Source organism: Bemisia tabaci, chromosome 10, assembly GCF_918797505.1.
Source record: "Bemisia tabaci chromosome 10, PGI_BMITA_v3".
Classification (NCBI taxonomy): Eukaryota; Metazoa; Arthropoda; class Insecta; order Hemiptera; family Aleyrodidae; genus Bemisia; species Bemisia tabaci.
Genome location: NC_092802.1, coordinates 4,356,485 through 4,376,515, shown reverse-complemented (window position 1 = coordinate 4,376,515; position 20,031 = coordinate 4,356,485). Strand labels below are relative to the sequence as shown.

General features: G+C 37.8%; 2 protein-coding genes across 2 annotated transcripts; one reads left to right on the top strand and one right to left on the bottom strand.

Moving 5' to 3' along the window:
* Nucleotides 1–703: 703 nt before the first annotated feature.
* On the bottom strand, nt 704–10,785 carry LOC109041897 (uncharacterized). The gene is made up of 2 exons (XM_072304870.1): nt 10,529–10,785; nt 704–5,156 (listed from the first exon to the last, which is right to left on the bottom strand). Exon 2 carries the CDS (start codon nt 5,149–5,151, stop codon nt 4,642–4,644), a length of 510 nt encoding a protein of 169 aa, XP_072160971.1. The 5' UTR covers nt 5,152–5,156; nt 10,529–10,785; the 3' UTR covers nt 704–4,641.
* Nucleotides 10,786–10,875: 90 nt separating this feature from the next.
* Nucleotides 10,876–19,050, top strand: LOC109041898 (metallophosphoesterase domain-containing protein 1). The gene is made up of 5 exons (XM_019058402.2): nt 10,876–11,183; nt 12,559–12,703; nt 14,270–14,522; nt 15,835–16,061; nt 17,445–19,050. Exons 1-5 carry the CDS (start codon nt 11,061–11,063, stop codon nt 17,570–17,572), a joined length of 876 nt encoding a protein of 291 aa, XP_018913947.1. The 5' UTR covers nt 10,876–11,060; the 3' UTR covers nt 17,573–19,050.
* The last annotated feature ends 981 nt before the right edge of the window (nt 19,051–20,031 follow it).

The following is a 20,031-nucleotide window of genomic DNA, read 5'->3' as shown; positions in this document are numbered from 1 at the left end:
AGCCAAGCCGTATTGAGAGCAAGGATGCTTTTCTTTTGTGCACAGAAACTCCTCAGGAGGTGGCACGAAAACTGACCCTGCGTAAATTACACATTCAAAAATTTGGATTCCCTGAGCAACCCACTGCAGTTGTCTCAGGTACGAACAGGGACGTCAATGTTTGCATCGGGAATGAAGTTTACACATTCAACATTGCTTTAGCAGCAGTAGACATCTGCTGTAAACTTTTTATTATGCTAAAAGTACCGCTTCCACCAGAAGCTTTGCTCCCTGTGTTATTCTTGAAAAGTTTCCTCTATGAAATTGAGCCCAAAAAGGCGCTTCAATATCCATGTTCACTACCTTGAAACATGAGCTTATGAACCATTAATAATACTTTCAAGTCCTTTGCTGACTCTTTTTCCGTTCGCAAATGTTAGGTGTGATGATCATAATTGTTGCCAAAATTTTAAGATAAGCAAACTCTTGTCAAAGGTTGAGGTAATAAGGACAGTTATTTCTCCTTAAAAATTGTTATAAATCCGTCTTATAACTTCTCCAATTTAAGTGTAATGGTATGTATTTTTCCGAATTGGTGTGATTTTTATGTCAGATTAAAAAATTATCTCTTGTGTAAAATTCAGGTGTGATCGCTGCTTTGCCTCTGTTGATGCTCTTTTCAGTCACCTACAGTCTGTTCATGAAGTGACGCAATTAGATCCAGTTGAATTTAAATAATTGTGACACCAAACCTTGAATTTAAAAGCTGTTAAAAAACATGTTTTGCGAGTATATAAATTTCTAGATTGAAGGTCACGTGGTTCCGAAAATCGCGCGCAATATAATGTTCATTGAATGTAAATACTAAGTGCTCTCGTGTGTTTTGATTTGTGATTTGTTTTTTTTCTCGTGAATTCGTGTGACAATATTAATAACATGGAGGATAAAAAGTTTTTAATCCAAATAAACGGGGAAAAGTTCGGAGTTTTGTCTCGGAACCCTCCTTTAAATGGAAAAGTAAATATTCCAAAAGCCCGCACCATGGTCCATGCCCGCACCCCTCTTAGTTCCGTGACAAAAAACTTCTTCAATAGTAATATTCCTGGAGGTAATAATGTTGTGACCGGAAAAAGTACCCAAGAATCTACTATATTAGTTCTTCTTCGGAACCCATTTGTCCATCATCAGAACCCATCCGTCTATCAGAACCCATCCAGAATGATAAAAGTAGTAAACGCAAAGGAAAAAGTGACATCGCACCCACAGAGAAGAAAACAGGTGGTTGCGGAATCTGGACCAGCGAGGAGACTCTACGTCTCATTCGCCTCATCAGAGAACTGCCGTGCTAAGGAAAAACGCCGTATGAACATTCGAGAGTTGCCAAATTTCTCCGGATAAAACCTGTATTTTTGAGACAAGTTATGCATATTTTTCCGTGAAATTTTCGGATAAGTAGGATCAAATTGCGAACAAAATTATCTGAATTCGAAAGTAAATATTCACCATTTTCCCAGTAAAACTAAGTAATGCTCTAGTAATCCTTTAGTTAAGAAAATTTGGCAACTTCTAAAGGCTCATACGGCGTTTTTCCTTGGCACGGTAGAGAATATGAGTGTCTCTATGATACGACACATGGCAAATGTCAAATAGAGCTGGAATCACACGCTGAATTTGGCAGCCGAGTACGAGAATAAACAGTCATCGCTCAACAGCAGAAATTTCGTGAATTCGGGTTATGTTCATTCAGATTTGTATAAAATCCTGTATTTATTTTGTATTCTTGGTACAATCCAGATAAACTGATACCTACACTGCCGTGCTAAGGAAAAACGCCGTATGAACCTTCAGGCGTTGCCAAATTTCCTTTGATAAATCACGAAATCTCGGGAAAATTTTTCAATATTTTTCTTTCAATTTTTAATATAATTTTGTTCGCAATTTCGCCTAAAGGTTCTGAAAATTTCTCGGAAAAATATTCATGGATTTCCTCAGAAATAAACATTTTATCATAGGAAATTCGGCAACTCTCGAATGTTCATACAGCGTTTTTCCTTGACAAAGAAGTACTGGGCGCTGATCCTCATCGGAGTCCTGAATGTTGCCCGTGGCCTCTACATTAACTCCTACATTCAGCGTGCGATTCCGGGTTATTACAATGTCTTTACCCTGCTCTTAACATTTTATTTCCTACGCTAGTATATTTCTAATGAGCTTTTTACTCATTGGTTATGACTCAGTCAAAGTCTAAAGTGGCGTATGCCACCAACAACAAAAAGGACGGAATATTAAGAAAAGGCACGGGATATTAAAAAACGCGGCGCTGCCTTATCGAAATTTTTTTTTATGATGCTCCTTACGATCTCCTGAGTCAGATGAACTTTTAAAATCGAACTTTTTAAGTGCCAATCTCGAGAAAATCGGGTCTGAAAATTGCATTTTTCGGCAGTAATGCCTGATTGTCCGGTGGAAAAATGTTGATGATCAAGGAGCGAAAATTGTTTTTTCATCTCGTGCCGGCCGGGGAGATAACACTCAGTTCGGAACAAAAGGATTCGCATTTTTGACTCAGCGACGGTGACACTTCTTCGTAAAGTAACACGCGTTAAATTTTAAGTGCCGAAAAAAGCACTCTTCAAACTCGAGTTTTGAAGATTGGCACATAGGAAGTTCGACTTTAAAAGTGCATTTTACTTAGGAGAGCGTAAGAAACGTTATATTAAGAAGTCTCGAGATGGGTCTGTTGCACGCAAGAAATACAGCCAACTGCCGTGCTAAGGAAAAACGCCGTATGAACCTCCAGTCGCTGCCAAATTTTCTTTGATAAAACACAAATTCCCTGGCAAACTTATGAATATTTTTCTTTCAATTTTCAGAGATTTTGGTCGTATTCTGTTGTAAAGTTCCTAAAAATTTCAAGGAAAAATATCAATAAATTTCCTCCAGAATAAACATTTTATCAAAGAAATTTGGCAACTCTAAAGTGTTCATACGGCGTAATTCCTTTTAGCACGGTAGTATACTTTTGAAAGATAAATTCGCTCGAAAACCACGTTGAACACATCGAAAAAGTCTGAAATCCACTCCTTAGTGCGCAATCTGCGTAGTTTTTAACACGCTTTTTCAAATATACTTCGTATGCGGACACGTTTTCTTACTGGCCCGCAGTCAGATTTGATCGGAAAGACACCTAACTTACATAAACAAACAAAATCGCAAACTTTTAAGAACTCTCCTTGCAGAAGATTTCAATTGGCTCAAAGCTTTCGTTTTTGCAAAATAAAGAAAGGAAAAGGAAACAATCGCTTGAATACAAATGAAATCATACGAAGGAGCAAGTCAGTCAATCATTTGTTTATTTCCGTAGTTCTTTCTCACTCCTCTGCCTATGCCAACCTGGTCGGCGGAAACTAAGAAAAACTGCAGTGGCGTGCGTGCTGCCAGTGCGGAACGGGCGCTGGCGCCTACAAACCTAACAGGATACTTCACGCATTGCGTAATGCGTGAAGTATTCCTGTTAGGTTTGTAGGCGCCTGTGCGCGTGTCACGTTTAACTAAGGAGGATAAAGGAGGCAATCGCTTCGAAAAGGGTGGAAATAATACAGCAGATAAAATTGGTGAAATCGTTTTTTCACTCAGGTTAGTTTCTCTTACTCCCCTGCCTTTTCAAATCTGGTTCGGCGCGACGGTGACTGAGAAAAACTGCCTGCAGACACGGTTAACTTGAAAAAACTTGTTATAAATACGCAATAAGGGGTAGATTTCAAACTTTTTCGACATGTCCAACGTGAGTTTCGTGCGATTTTGTCCGTAGAGAGTACTTATATGATTCATTTGGCTGTATCTCTTGCTTGCAACAGACCCATTCAGCCGGATTTTTTAGTATTCCGTGCGTAAACCTTTACTCAAGGATTTGATTGGAGTACATAGGGTTGCCACGGAATTTGTAAAATGAAATTCCCTGACATTTCCCTGACTTCCCTGACACATGTTGGTGAAATTCCCAGACAATTGAAAATATGACAAATGGTTAAGAGGACAAAATTGAAAATAGTTTTCAGGCAAAATTTGTTGTTCGAAACCTCGATCTTATTCTAGAAAGCAAATAAAGGCGATTTAACGAATTTTTCCTGACATTTTCTTAATTTTCTCTGGCATTTCCTGGTTTACCCTAACATTTTCGTAATTTTCCCTAACATTTCCCCGTTTTCCCGGTATTCCCTGACTCAGGGTGTCTACTAAAACAAGCTGGTCAAAAATAAGTACTTTTACAGTACTTTTTCAGTACATTCTCAAGAAATTCAGTACCTCCTCCAACAGAAAAAATCCGTACTTTTTCAGTACCTCCATTTGACGAAATTCGAAAAATGCCAAAAATTTGAAATTTCGGCAAAAATGACAAAAAATTTAAAAAATTCCGGACCTTTTTGAAGATTTGCCGCGTTTTTTCAGTACTTCCGGACCGCCCTTAAAAAATCAGTACTATTTCCGGACTTTCCGGAAATTCCAGACTTGTAGACACCCTGCTGCCTGTGGCAACCTTGTATACTGAATGATTCACTCACTGACCTTCATACTTTTTCCTCAATAATTCTAGATAACGCATGGAATTTTTTCTTACAATGAGAGGAGTGTAAAAGTTGTCGAAGCACTAACCGTGCGGTTCTACGAATCGGAGCTATCAGAGTGGTGGTGCCTCTTCCTTTTCTTCTTCTTCTGAGATTTGGAATGCTTCCGCTTCCTCTTTCCGCCATCAGATGATTCAGAGTCGCTCGCGGTGGAATCTGAGGAAGCTTTCCTCCGTTTCTTCCGCTTCTTCGATTTTTTAGACCTCCTACTTTCTCCATCAGAGCTGCTGTCCGAATCCTCGCTGGAAACCTTCTTCTTCTTTTTCTTTTCCTTCTTTTTCTTCTTCTTCTTCGCTTTCTTTTCTACCTTCTTCAATTTCTCTTCCAACTCCTTCTTCCGCAGATCAGTTAAAGGAGTTGTGTAATCGTCCTCCTCACTGCTGCTGCTGGTGCTACTGACGTCCAAAACGATTTCTTCGTTGGGGTCGATTTTGATAAAATTCCTGCACTGATACGTGAGGTGACCTGCGTAGCCGCATTTTTTACAAGCTCGATGAATGGTGTCTTTTCCCTGAGGTAGAATTCTAGATAAAACGTGCGGCTCCATGTTACCTGTAACAATAAAAAAAATATTTCTTAGATATCAGAGAGATTCTTTATACTTAGGTCTGGAACTCTGCCGTGCTAAGGAAAAACGCCGTATGAGCCTTCAGGCGTTGCCATATTTCCTTTAATGACCAACGAGTTTACTGGGGAAATTCTAATATTTGTCTTCCAATTTGTCAGACACTTTTGTTCCCAATTTAATCTGGAATATCGGAAAGTTTTAAGGAAAAATACGCACAAATTTCTTCAAAAATACACGTTTCATTCGGGGAAATTTGGCAACTCTCGGATGCTCGTACGGCGTTCTTCCTTAAGACGGCAGAGCTGTCTGAAAGAGAAATTAAAACTATTTGGAGAAAAAAAAAAAGCATAGAGGTAAGAAATTAGAAAATGAGCTGTAATGATAAATACACAATACTGCAATGTTGAAACCTTTTTTTATGCGATTAAGTACTCAAAGCACCCTATTTTCACATTGCTGAAATTCGTGCCCTGTTGCCTGGGCCAATTATTTGCCTTCAGATAGCCGGCTATGCAAAATGACTGTCGTGACGCACGAATAGTGGTATCAGAATTTTACATTAAGATTACGGAGTGGGTTGAAGGCGCTCTTTTGTGTCCTATAAGCCCTGTACAATGATGTTGACCCAAGATATTCATAATATGGAGTCTTCAATCGAGCCATGATTTTGAAAAATTCCTGAAGAATATGATTTTGATTATTAAATAATAAGATTTTGTTTAGTTTGTTAGTTTTATGTAAAAAAAGAGAGGGTCCACGTAGAGATGATATATTCTTGAGACTACGCACTGTCTTTCTTACCTATAGTGTAAAAGTTACTCGAGGAAGCCAATTCTCCGATTCATTTTTTGGTGACTCACGGTATTGGATCAACAAATGCTTCTAAACAAGTTTTAAGTATGAACAAACACTATTTTTAATCTTAAAGATCAAGAGCAGGCTCAAAACGCTAATAATTGCAGAAATGCGTATCTCGTGATTAAATGTCATTTTCCAATCATACAATGCTTGATCTGGCCTTATAAGATCAAACTAAATCTTATCTGATAAGGAATTGTGAGCGTGAAACTCTTTTTTCATTCTTAAATGATCCAAACCCACCAACAGCAGGTTTAAAACACTGATTGCAAAAATGCGTACCTCGCGATGAAGTGATTCATTAAATTCGTAAATTTAATTTTCTTTCGTATTTTTTTTTACTTTAATTCGTAAATTTAGATTCGTAAATTCTTAGGTCCAAAACGCGAATCTCAGCATTTCTTGTTTCAGGGCGGGGATTGGAGACCTCTCATTGTTGCTCATCTTGAACATAGAGTGGATTTCATCAATTTTACGAGAAGGCAAAAATTTAACTATTGAGAACCACCCAATGGCGGGGGGGGGGGGGGGATGACACCCAATTCGTAACAAAATGCTAGGTAGTCAAATTGTTCACATTTGCATACTTATAAAAGGCAAAACGCCCGAAATTTTGTGGGTAGGCAACACAGACATCCTAAGAACACGAATAATTGCATTCAGCCGTTCGGAACCCCATCAATTTGTATCGCTTGAGAACAACGGAAAAATGTGTCACTCATTGCATTCATACATCGTCGTTAGTACGATGATAGGGCGGTTTAAGTATTTAATCAAATTGAAAAAGGGAAGGACGTAAATTAATAATCAACATATGAATAAAAGAGAGACTATTCATGCGGCAATAACCCACCGGACTTCATCGACAATATTACCTACACACTTCTCATCTACTTTATTCGGGAATACATGAACCCGGGATCCTTTTAATTATTTACTAACTTCGGTATGTGCTAGCGTTGCCAAATAGAGCAGTTGGCCGGACCTTATCGGCAAAATTTCTAGCTACAATAAATTAATTCTGAACAGAAATAAGTAGCTTGGAAGTGAAAAAATTCAATGTTTTGGTAAAAAGAAAAAAATTTCGCGGCAAAATTCCCTGATTTTACCTGATTTATCAGAGTTCGGCAAATTTCTTAACTATGTGATTGAGAAATTTTAAAAAACTCCCGCATACCATTCACAGTTCTTTCTCTGATATGTGATCAAGGAAGCGGTTATGGGACATATCGTTGAGGATTTTTTGTCCACGCACCTATTTTTTTCATTAGTTTACGTGCACGCGTTTTTTCGGCAGGGGAGTTTTGGTGCACGTACCGATTGAGACCCGAAGTTAATTGTCCACATGTAAATACAAACGACAACAACGACAATGGCAACGACAATGTTTTAGGATGAAAATTTAAAATGTCTTTGAACAATGAGGGTTTGCTTGTTATTTTCTTGTTTCTTTGCTCCCGTGTGCGATAAATCCGCAATGGCGCCGGCATAACCACGGCGCTTCGAGCTACTATTTCGGCAAGGAGGTGTTGCACAGTATCATACGGGATTGAAGGCACCCCAAAGTATCTTGATGATTGATGGCATCAAAAGCACGAAGCTCCCTCGCAAATTCAATCAAGTGACGACGACAAAAAGAAAGCGGTACTCGAAAGACTTACTAAGTTCTAGTATCTGTATTCAATAACGTTTGGCATGATCTCTGAACTTCATTAGAGGAAAAAGTGACTTCATTCACACAGAAATATGCTCAAATTTACCGTAGAGGAGATTTCCTTTTGAATCAATAAAGAAAATATAGCTTGTTTAAAGAAGAAAAGATGCTTTCATAAAAGAAAAGTCACATCAAGCAGAACCCCGCTTTCATTCAGAGATTTTATTCTTGATTCGAAATAAAATATTCTTGACGGCATAGTCAGGAATGTTTCGGCCTAAATCGAGTCATTTTTTCTCTAATGAAATTCAAAAAATATGCTCAACGTAATTGAATACGGAAGCTCGCACTTTTTGGACTACCGCTCTCTTTTTGTACCGTAGTATATTGATCTACTTTGCGAGGAAAGCTCTGTGCTCTTGAAAGATGCCTGTTACTCTTAGTAAGTTGGAGCGCCTTCAATTCCGTATGATAGTGTGCAACACCTCTGTTGTGAAATAGTTGCTTGAGGCGGCGTGCTGCCAGCGCGAGGCGCGCACTGGCGCGCCTACAAACCTAAATTGATACTTCAAGCATTGCGCAATGCTTGAAGTATCCCTTTAGGTTTGTAGGCACCAGTGCGCGTTATGCGCTGGCAGCACGTCGCGCGTCGCGCCGTAGCAAACGCGTCCCATTGTTTATCGTTACAGACGAATATAAGTTGAGAGAGGCCAGTCATAATGCCTTCAATTTTATACATACATATTTTTGGGCAAAATGAGAGACGACGTTTCTCCATTTGCGACGTTGCAGACTTCCTTAGAAATTTTATTTTTCTTTCGAGAAGCTGGTCAACATACAACTGAAATTCTCCATGATTTTTCGTATTCGATAGCAGAAAATTTGGTTCATTTGCGATTGGTAAATTGATGATAAAAAAAGGGAAAATATAACGTGCGTGTTGTAAATGTTAAGGTGGTTTCATGTAAAAAATGATATTAAAGCACTTTAATTATTTCTTTTGTATTTAGTGCTTTTACTTTTCTGCAACGTGGTGTACGCGCAGTCGATCGCGCAAAGTTGGACGTTTTTGATTCTAACAGGCGGATGTACAAATAAGTTAAAACCAAAGTTTGCGTGCTCCTTGGTTTTGGTTCATTGAGATTAATAAAAAAGACACACACATAACATTAAAGGACATAAAAACCACAATTTGAACTAAGCGTTTGGACTCTCTTTTTTGAAATAGAACTTACAGACGGGGAAAAAAAGAAAAAAAAAAAGAAAAAAAAAAAAAAAAAAAAAAAAAATTAGAACGTGAAATAATGTTCTTCGAGCATTTTTCAAAATTATGGCTCAATTGAAGACTCCAAAATTATGAACATTTGTGGTAAACATCGTTGTACACAGCCACTCAGACACGATACCGAAGAGCGCCTTCGAACCACTGTGTAATCTTAATGCGAAATTCTGATACAACTATTCGTGCGTCACGACAGTAATTTTACATACCCGGCTAATTGAAGGAAAATCATTGGCCCAGGCAGCAAGGTACGTTTTTCAGCATTGCGATACGTGGTTTTTAGGGAGCAAACCAACCGCGGGTGGCCCACCTGACATCCAAACAGCCAAGCCTCCTGGGCTGCCCCATATGGCATCCATAGAGCCGAATCCCAGGAGCTCCCCTTCTGGCAACCAAGAAGCCCAACACTTAAGGGCTGCCCTCCCTAGGACTCAAAGAGCCGACACACCCCCTTCGGCCTTGCCTCCACGGGCCGTTTCACGAGATTTGTCCCAGGGAAAAATCCCACTTACGAAGTTGGGAAAAATATTGAGTTAATCAATATTTTTCCCAGTGCCAAGTATGGTCCTTTTACCCTTAGCACCCACTGAGAGAAGAAGAAGTGTAAACGAATTATGCGATATTTTGTTGATTACTCCATTGTTCGTTTGTTTAATTAAAATAATGTGTCTAATTGTCAATTGAGTGCAATTATCATTTCCATCCCCGTTTAATACTCGACTTTAACTAAGTTACCTTCCCGCGCAAACTAGTCGCAGGACCGTATGAGCCTTGTTCCGTGAAGACGGTAACTGGGAAAAATCCCAGAAGTTGGCAGGTGGTGCCTGCCACCCAAGAAGCCCAACCCCCCCCCCCACCCCGGCATCCAAAAAGCTCAACCCCCAGGGGCTGCCCCACTGGACATCCAAGGAGCCTAACCCCCAGCACCTGCCCCCATGGCATCCATGGAGCCCAACCCCCAGTGGCTGTTCTGTTGACTCTAATATAATTGACCATTGTGATGAACTAACGTTCATGATTACAGTGGCTCAGTAAGTGAATAATTGTCATGAACGCCACGCGCCACTAGTAATAGGTACCTATGAAGAAATGACACAGTAGGGCTCTCGAGTGATAAGCATGCAGCAACTTTTCAAAATCAGCGAATTCCCAAAAATATATAAAAGCACAAGACAACTGATCAGCTTGCGTATGCTTTAGGCGGGAAACACTAAGGAAAGTGTATTGCGCGTAAAGCGCACTGGATCAAATGAATAGGCCACATCGATATACCCGTTTCTGCCCTTAGGCCCGAGATACACAAAAATAGTTCCACGGTTTTAGGGGACTTCCTGATTTTTTCGATTATAGTCTCTAGCTGGTAGATAGGCGACACCTTCAACAACACATTTATGCAGCTACATAACTCAAAACTGTCAAAAATCGAGATACGCACTTCTGCACTTTGACTATCGATATGAGAATACATTCTAAATTTTTACGCAATTCTGCACTTTGACTATCGATATGAGAATACATTCTAAATTTTTAAATAGAAATGAGAGAATATATATGTCACTTACAAATTCACGGAGTGAGAGCTGAGAGAAGTTATCTGCGGACCACAAAGTTAGGAAGACTTCCACATGCCATCGCCATCACCTTGGAGCCATTCCACTTGGATTCTCCCACGAGGAAAACCAGATTCTTGACAAAAGAGTTGATGCACCGAATTGTAAATCTGTAGATGAGGTCGTATAGAGAGCTTTCAATTTTCACATAAAACAATGAAACCTGATGATGGTCTCAACCTGGACCGACTCAACACAACAGTTTCGCGGGTCGCCAAAAGATTGAGGTTATGTAGAGTAAAAAATGTAAACACATCATTCCCTTCGAAAGAGGTTATGTTCACGTAAACAATCCTAATTTTATTGATAAGAAGAAATTCCGGCTCCTTTAAATCTGTTTCTAGTTGCACTACAATGGGAAATTGGTGTGCTTTTGACAGTTCTGTGCTTCAGAGAATTTGCATCAGAAGTCCAATCACATAATATCAATAGTCTGTTTCATTTTAAAGGGCTGTTTTGTGTTATCCGTCTTCTATCAACAGCGATGAGTGTAGAGGTCCATCCACTTACAAGCAACCCTACAGCTGCCTGGAAGGACATTAGCAGGACTCAAAAAGTCATCAAGTTAAATGTCTCGGTACCGAAAGCACCAGTAGCTCAAGACAAGGTAAGTAATTGTAATTATCATTTAATCTGAACCTTATCAGAAGGACAGCTGGAACAACGAGAGGAGGTAAATTTCGAGCCACAGGACAGATGAGTTGGTCTTGGACGTAAGGAATAGCTATTTAATGGTAAATCTGAACAAGTATACATTGATGTCTAAATCCTTACCTCAATTGGAATGCTTTAAAATCTAATTATGTTTATTTTCCTCAAGGAAAACTAATCGAAACATGTCCTCTCGCTTTTTCATATAATTGTTTTATATCAAGTGAGGAGGATGCGCAGAAAATTTGAGTGAACCTCTAAGTTTTCCTCAGTTTCCCTCCTCAAGCATGAGCGGAAACTTACAGCATTGCAGTATGAGGCACGCATTTTCAGGCAGGTATTAATTCGATAAAAAGCTGAAAATTCACCAACAGATAGAAGAAAGCTCACTGCCAAAAGCCTCTTGCTCACAGCAATCTTGTTCATGATGCCAACCTCAAACTTTTTTTCTTCTTTTTTAAATAAGTTCATACACTTCTAGACTGCCACAGAAGATAATCTGCCGTCACTTTAACATGTCAAGTAAGTGGAAGAACCTGAATAGCGGATCTTCTGTAGCAGTCTACAAGTGTATAAACTTATTTGGCGTGGACTCTACAAATTACCAGGTATATTTGAATGATTGAACTAGGGACTCTTGTAGGATCTCAAGAATAGCCTCTAGCTAAAATACAGCGTGCCAGAACTTGTGTAAAATAAGCTGTCACATCTCTACTTTTAACCGTCATGCAGTTGATGCAGGCCCAGCTTAGTCACTATAAAATGGCAGTGGCACAGCTGCCTGTGAACAGAAAGTAAACAAGTGTCAAATTTTCTGTCATGATCTCCACAGCTTCTTAAACCAAATTATCGGCTCCACTTTTATGTACTATCCACCACTTGAGCCAATGATGGAGAACAGAATATTCTTCTCCGTTTGGGTTAGTCTTGCTGAGACTCAGTATCCTTTGATAAGATACCTTCAAGGATACCTCAGCTTTAACGATGATTTCAAGGAACAATACTGATATGACAAATGGAAAAATGCTTCAAGCATGGTGTATACAAACCAGATGAAGATCAATGAACTTTGCCCCATAACTTCTTAGCTGAAAATTAATCAGTCAGCATCAAGTAAAGTGAATGTGCAAGACTGTGTAAAGCAAACATTACCGCTGAAAAATGGTGATATACCAGAAGTGAATTTGGCTTCACCTCTTTTCATTGCTCGGCTGGATATTGCAAGGTCTGAAGGAGAATTTGTCTATCGTAAATCTGTTCTTTGAGATTTGTGAATTCAGTAAATTCTTGCCTCCTCTCTTAAACTGATTGATTTTAAAATACTTCCTCAGGTACGCTTTGTTTGTATGAGTGACACACACTCATTGACTTCACACTTGAAATTTGATATCCCGGATGGAGATGTGTTTATTCATGCTGGAGATTTCACTCGATGTGGTGGCATTGATGAGGTCATCGAATTCAACAATTGGATCAGTAAGTTTCCCAGAATTTTATACTTGAGTGCTAAGGTTTTGGATTCTAAAATTAATCAAATGCAGTACTGTTGGGAAATAATGAGTGTTTCCATGAGTGTTTCCGGTTCTCACCGGAAGTAACCAGGAATGCTGAAAATTTCCGGCAATTATTCATTTCATATGCCGCAATCACACGCTGAATTTGGCAGCTGAATATGGAAGTCAACAGTCAGCGCTCAACAGCTGAAATTCGAGTTGTTTTCATCCAGATCTGTATCAAATCTATTTGGAACCAATCGATGAGATATATCACATGCTGTTTTGACAAAAAATATGGCATTCATCTAATCACCTTAAATGAAAAAATTCCCAGGTTTTGACATTATTCACTTATTATTTCCATTGTCGCTAGTAGCTATAACCCACAATTAGGACGCTTAATGAAAGACGCTGTCTCTTGTATCACCGAAAGACGAACAAATTAGAAATTACTATACTTTAACTCTCAGGAAATGAGAGATATTTTTGCCTTTCCTCATTTGTAATTTTTTTTCTGAACAAGATTTTTTTCTTGATACCCACATTTGAAAAAATTACAAAATTTGCCGCCATGGGCCGCGACCCATGTGGCCACCCTCTAAATCCGGCCCTGGATTTGACAGCTCCTAGCGACCGTTTTGACAAGCAAAAACATCCGGGACGGTCGTGACGTGAAACTTAATGACTGCATATTTTCGAAATATTTTGGGCGGATGACAAATTTTTTTCGTAATCAAATGCATTGTTTACTCAACTGCAAGTATTTTTGATGAAATTATTACAAAAATCAGAAAAATTTATCAGACCAAAAAAAAAGTTATGAGGTTGTAAACATTGCAACCTTCCAATCATGACAGTGACGGTCCTAACATTTTAAGCAGTAAAAGCTGAAAATGAAGCATAATCCATCAATTTACACAATTTTAATGGTTATAATTCGTTAAAAACACTAATTTTCCATCATATTTGGTGAAATATGAAATTTTTTATTATACATTTTACAAATAAAACGATCATGACTGGAATTGGACAGTTTTCGTAGAATTGCCCTACTACTATGCTCTCTGGTTACCCTGGAAAAATTATTTACTTCTGCCTCATTTAGAATAAGCGTGTGCTTGGCCTGACACATCCTAGCTGTGTTTTGTATAATTTTTTAGCCTTTTACCCACTTGTTTAGTGTATTTCTCTTGTATCTTGTCAAATCAGCTGTTTGTGGCAGCAGCCTAATTCATACCACAAATGGATTGCATTTTGCAAAAAGGAACCACTAGCATTGCAATGATGCTAAGATTGTGCGACTTCATCTTTTGCAATAAAATTGCGGAAATCGTGAAAAACTATGAAATTTAGATGGTAATTTTTGTCTTAAATTTACAGTTTTTTGCGAGTAAAATAGAAACTATTAATGGATAATCGGGTTTTTCCTCCAAGACAAAAGAAGTTGCACAATCTTAGCAACATTGCAATGCTAGTGGTTCCTTTTTGCAAAATGCAATCCAAATGAAAGTATAGTATCAAACCTGATTCAATTTTTTTCTTTCAGAGCATCTACCTCACAAACACAAACTAGTCATCGCTGGAAACCATGAGTTGAGTTTCGACAGCACCTTCACTCATCCATTGAAGAAGACCGCCATGGAAAGTAGTATTCATGAAATCCCTACACTTGGGTTGGCCCGAGATAGTATGGTCGAAGCGGTAAAAAAATTAGACACGCTAAGTCGTCTAACAAATTGCACCTACCTGCAGGATTCTTCAGTGGATCTCTATGGGCTTAAAATTTACGGAACTCCATGGTATGAGGCACACATTATACTTTTAAAGTATTTAAATTTTTGTATTTATTTCAAACGAGATTGCATGAGGAAAATAAAAAATGGCCCTAACGATGTTACCAGCTGCCACTGAATAAAATGCCAACTGAAATTATGCCCACTGTCAAATATGTCTTATGCTATTAAAGTGTCTACGGTTTGTTTGCCCAAGTAGAAAATGTCAAAATATTTATGTTGGCCACTAAAAATATATAAAATATATTTGTAAAATAAAAAATAAAGAAAATATTTATAAAATATACATGTTGATATTTATAGGATCAATTATTCGCGAAATGTGACTCACAATTTTTATGCATCAGCTTCTGCTGCATCCATAGCCTCGTCCTGTCTTTGGGGATACACTTTCAAATGAGATTCTTATTAGACGAAATAAATACGTACTTTGACATTTTTGGAGTAGGCAATCAAACCAAAGACATTTTAATACCGCAGATATATTTTACTATAGACATTATTTTAATAGGCATTTTCATGTGCATATTTTGACTGTAGACCAAAAAAGGTAGCCCTTTTTCTTGTAGACCTACTGTCCGTAAACCAGCAGAATAGCCTATCCATACAGAGTTGCCACAGTCAGGGAAACTGGGGGACGTCTAGGGCTTTCAAAAAGTCATGAAAAACCTGGACTTGTCAGGGAAAATGACGAGCAAGTCGGGGGAAAATTGTTTAGTCACCTTTATTTGCTTTCTAGAATGGGTTTGATGTTTCGTACAACAAATTTTGCCAGAGAACTTTTTCAAATTATGTCCTTTTAACCACCTGGCGTACCCTCAATTGTCAGAGAATTTTACCAAAATGTATCAGGTAAGTGTGAGGGAAATTCATTTTCTAAATTCTGTGGCTACTCTGTTTTCATAATAAAGCAGTCACCCTCATGAGAGGATCAAATTTTAACAGCGATACTCGTGAATTACCGAAAAACAATAATATTAATCAAGTCCTTGATTTTAAAAGCAGGAATTATTCTCAATGCCCAAATTGAGGGGTGGAATCAACCACCATCACGCCTTTGGGTTTCACACCTTTTTCACTTTAATTTTTCTTGAGCCCATGTTGAGTGAGCAAGTACTGGCTGTGCACTATCTACTAATTGGTAAAATTCTAGTATCTTCATCTCACTTTGGTAACGCAATCAATCATTTTTTTAAAGTGTATTATTACAGTTTATTCTGGACGTAAAAATTGGGAAACTTTCCATGCCCGTTTATCACTTAACAAACTTCCTATAGCATTTTACAATATTCTAAATTATGACTTATGCTAATTATAGGCAACCAGAATTCTGCAAGTGGGCTTTTAATGTCCCGAGAGGTCAGGAGTGTCTGGACAAGTGGGAGTTAATCCCTGATGACGTCGACATTCTAATCACTCACACACCACCCCTAGGCCATGGAGATTTATGCTGCACCGGTGTTAGAGCAGGATGTGTTGAATTGCTCTCTTCCGTTCAGAAACGTATTCATCCCAAGTATCATATTTTTGGCCATATTCATGAAGGTATGACTTTTTTGTCCTCTATGGACTTCTATCTTGCCTCAAACACAGACATATTTTTGAAACATTCTGGAAAAACATTCTGAACTTCTCAGGCGATGTTCAGAAGTTTGTAACAAAACTTCAACATATTTGACCATTCACTGGAAAAAGGACCTCTCTCTACAGAGATACTATCAGTGGAGCAATTGATGTCGAAGTAAGAGGAAAAAACAGATTCTAAGATTTTGACATAATACCCTAAAGAATAAAGTTGCGAGCCATTTGCTTTGTTAATTTTTGTGCCAATAGATAGCATGAGTTTGCATTATAATCTAGCTATAATAATAACCTGAGGCCCAGGGTTTTTAAGAATGGGCCGGTTGCAAACTTTTGCTAGAGCGAAAATAAGAGTTGTTTCTTATGGAATTGTCTCAAAAATCATAATGAGCACATCGGCAAATTCTGAAATGCACTTATAAGTTATAACTTAACAATCTGCGCAAGAAATTTGAGTTTTTTTTATTTTTCTACTTCCAAAAAAATACTACTGTATAGGTTAACATTTTGTTAGAGGAGTCGTTCCATTCAACCCTTTCCCAATAGCAACATCCAACTTAGCCAATGCTTTCGCATGCAAATTGCAATCGGGAGAACAAGGTCAACCAAAGCAGACCTTTATCAATGCAAAGAAATCGTGAATATAAACACGCCAGGATAAAATCTTGTCCAAGCGTATGCGTTTTGGCGGATTGGCATCGGCCATGTTGAATATTGAGAAGCATCCTATTGAGCAGGAGGCGGATGGAACGACTCCTCTAACAAAATGATCACCTGTGCCATCGTATCATTTTTAAAGCGGGAAGCTAAAAAAAACGCAAATTGCTTACACAGGTTGTGAAGTTAGGAGTGCATTTCAGAGTTTGCCGATGCGCTCATCATGATTTTTGAGACATTTTCTAGAAGAAATAACTCTTACTTTCGCAACAGCAAAACTTTGCAGCAGGCCCATTGGAGTATCAGTGACTGTCTGTTGCCCTTCTGGTAGTTATTATTCTATTATTAACTATCTATTGTCTTTGGAAGCACTGGGAAAGATGAAAAACTGAAAGCAAATTGACTACTCCCAATTCCCATGATTTAGATCTGATGAGAACCGATGAAAAAGAGAAATTTCTTCGCCTTGTGAGATTCTGTCATGACCAGGTGCAAGTGTATCAAAAATTGCCAATAACGATGGATACCCTCCAGGCACTGACAAAGAATCGCCTCTCAAAAAGAAAGACCCATCCAAAAGCAAATTTTTTATATCTAGTTTGTATAATGCTAGAGTCGCCATTCTGGAATTTTTACTTTACTTATGATTTTAGTGATGCCATTAATGTGGTTTATTGATTTAATTTTCAGGCTATGGAGTTTCCTCTGATGGAAAAATCATCTTCATAAATGCCTCAACTTGTGATATTAATTACCTTCCGACCAATCCACCTGTTGTATTTGATGTACCTTTGCGTGCAGGATTTGTCAAGGAATAAAATGATAAAATCTGCTATTCACTCAACAGGATTTTATTGCTCCCTTGCATAAGTAGCTTCTGTACTCACTATTTCGTCTAAGTAGCCGTGCTAATTCGTGCCCTATCATTGTGCATTCGTTTTTCCTGATTTTTCTTTCTGTAGGGTTTTTATTTTTAGAAATTTTCCCGTTAGTCTCCAACTTTATCTGTGATATTTAACTGTGACATGTGATTATTCTGACTAAATCTTCATATGACTGCCGTTTTTATTGTGCAATTGGCTCACCCTAGATTCCAGCTGAAGTTTTTCTTTTTTTTCTTTTATACTTTTATAGAATTTTTCAGCACTTGCCGTGCTACCCTTCACTCTTTCCTATGACGCTTTTACAGCAAAAAAATATATGAAGTTAGAACAGATTTAATTATATAGAAACTTTGGGGGGGGGGGGGTGCCACAAGTCACATTGTGATTAAAAAAATATTAAATTTTTTATCAAAGTTAATTGAGGCACTGGATGCGAAAAGGGCACTTCTCGGTTTCAGTGTTTCAGAGTCTCCTCTAATATTTTATTCGTTGTAAGGAAAGTGAATGCATCCATTTCACTAAGAATTTTACTGAATATTCCTTCTGAGTTTACAATTTGAAGAGAATCCTGGAAAAATCACCCATTAAATTATTCTCCATGGTATTAATTAGCAACAGAGATTCTGAAACACTGCAATCGAGAAGTGCCCTTTTCGCATCCAGTGCCTCAATTATGATTTTTAGTTTGATGAAGCCTCGCTCAAACCTGGTCTTCCTCTAACCGGAGGTGGAATTTTATTAATAGCATTGAATCAGGGTGTTAAGATCATCCCTTTTTTTTCAATTGCAAAATTCATTGGTTTCAAACCCCACTCAAGGCAAGGTTCTGAAATTCTCCTAAGATATGTATATCTTAAAAGATAACATTTTTGAAACTTTCAGAGGAGGAAGAACAATGAAATATCTTGAAAATATATTTTAAGTTCAATGTACTCAGAGTCTAGTAGATTCCTTGCCTGATAATAAAATAATACATGAGCTAACAGCATGCTGTCAAACAGTCCAATGGAGGTAAAATTTTTCAGATTTCAACTGTCGTCATGAATTTTTCCTGACTCAAAGCCAATTTTTTATACCTTTATTGAATTTGGCTTGAGGCGAAAATCTCACCTTTTTTTATGCTGTGTTAAAACAATGTTCCAGAAGAGAGATACAGTTTATGTGACTGAAGTATTATGTTAATGCATCAAAATACTCTTATTGTATCGAGTGTTGCAAGCTGTTTTCTAAAACCTCATCAATCCAGAGGAATTTGTATTTTTGTAAATAACTTTCGTTGTACACTTAAATTTAAAGTTAAACTTAGATTTAGTGTGTATTTTACTTTCTCACTTCCTTTTTTTGTTCTTTTGCTCGCAGTCATGTCATCAATCATCAAGTTGTAATAAAGATTAAAGTCCATAATCTTGAAATTTTGGTTTATGCCTTACCACCCTTTTCAATGGTACCTAATTTTAATAAATCACTCCTCTACTGAATCTTTTGGAGAAATTACTGAAGTTAAATCACTCATTAACAGAAAATCACATAATTATGTCCTGAGCATCATCATATACCACGCCCAATCTATTTTCCTTTTTTCAAAAAAAAATAATTAAAAAAAATAAACGAAATGAACAGATAAATTAATCTGGCTGTACCGCTTTCTTGAACGTGTTCTAGAATCAATGATGGAACAATTATATGGTGGTGTCATTTGAGAGAGAGTCTATTCTGCTAGCTCGGAAATTTTTCAAAATGAAAATCGAGAAAAAACCATTTTTAATTTTTAAATTTCCTCACTTGGAGCTCAAAATTGCTAGATCACTCTGCTTCTTCACGCTCTTTAGTGACCCTTAAACGAACTAGCTCCTTAAAATTTATTTTTTTGGGATACTGAGAGAGGGTGTGTTGAGAGTCTTTTTGTTCATACCTTTTTCAAATTCCAATTCCTCGCCTCAAAAACATCACCCTTCTGAAAAAAAAAGTACCCTAAGTCTTTCGCTTCACAGACGCAACTATTTGATAAAACTTTGTCCGCAAACCCTAAGGTATCATAGGTATCTCAAACGGATGGAGTCTAGGTAAGTGAAATGCACCAAGTCGCATTTTGGAATAAAGTGAGTTGTTTAGTTTAGGCAATAGTTTTCAAATCAACTAAGTATAGTCGAAAATTGTCTTCGAAGATGAGAAAAAATAATTTAATAATACTTAATAGGTACCTATTCACTTTTTCTTTTTCTTTTTTTTCTTTGTTTTCTTCCTCAAAAAAATATTTTGTTTGTGAAGAATAATCGTTCAAATTTTGTCCGTGCCTCTGAAGTCCGTTAGGAATAAAATTAAACCTCTTTTTCTCTGTATAGACTTAATGCGATTGGGTAGTTTTCATCTCCCCTCCCCCTCCCTCCTTCATT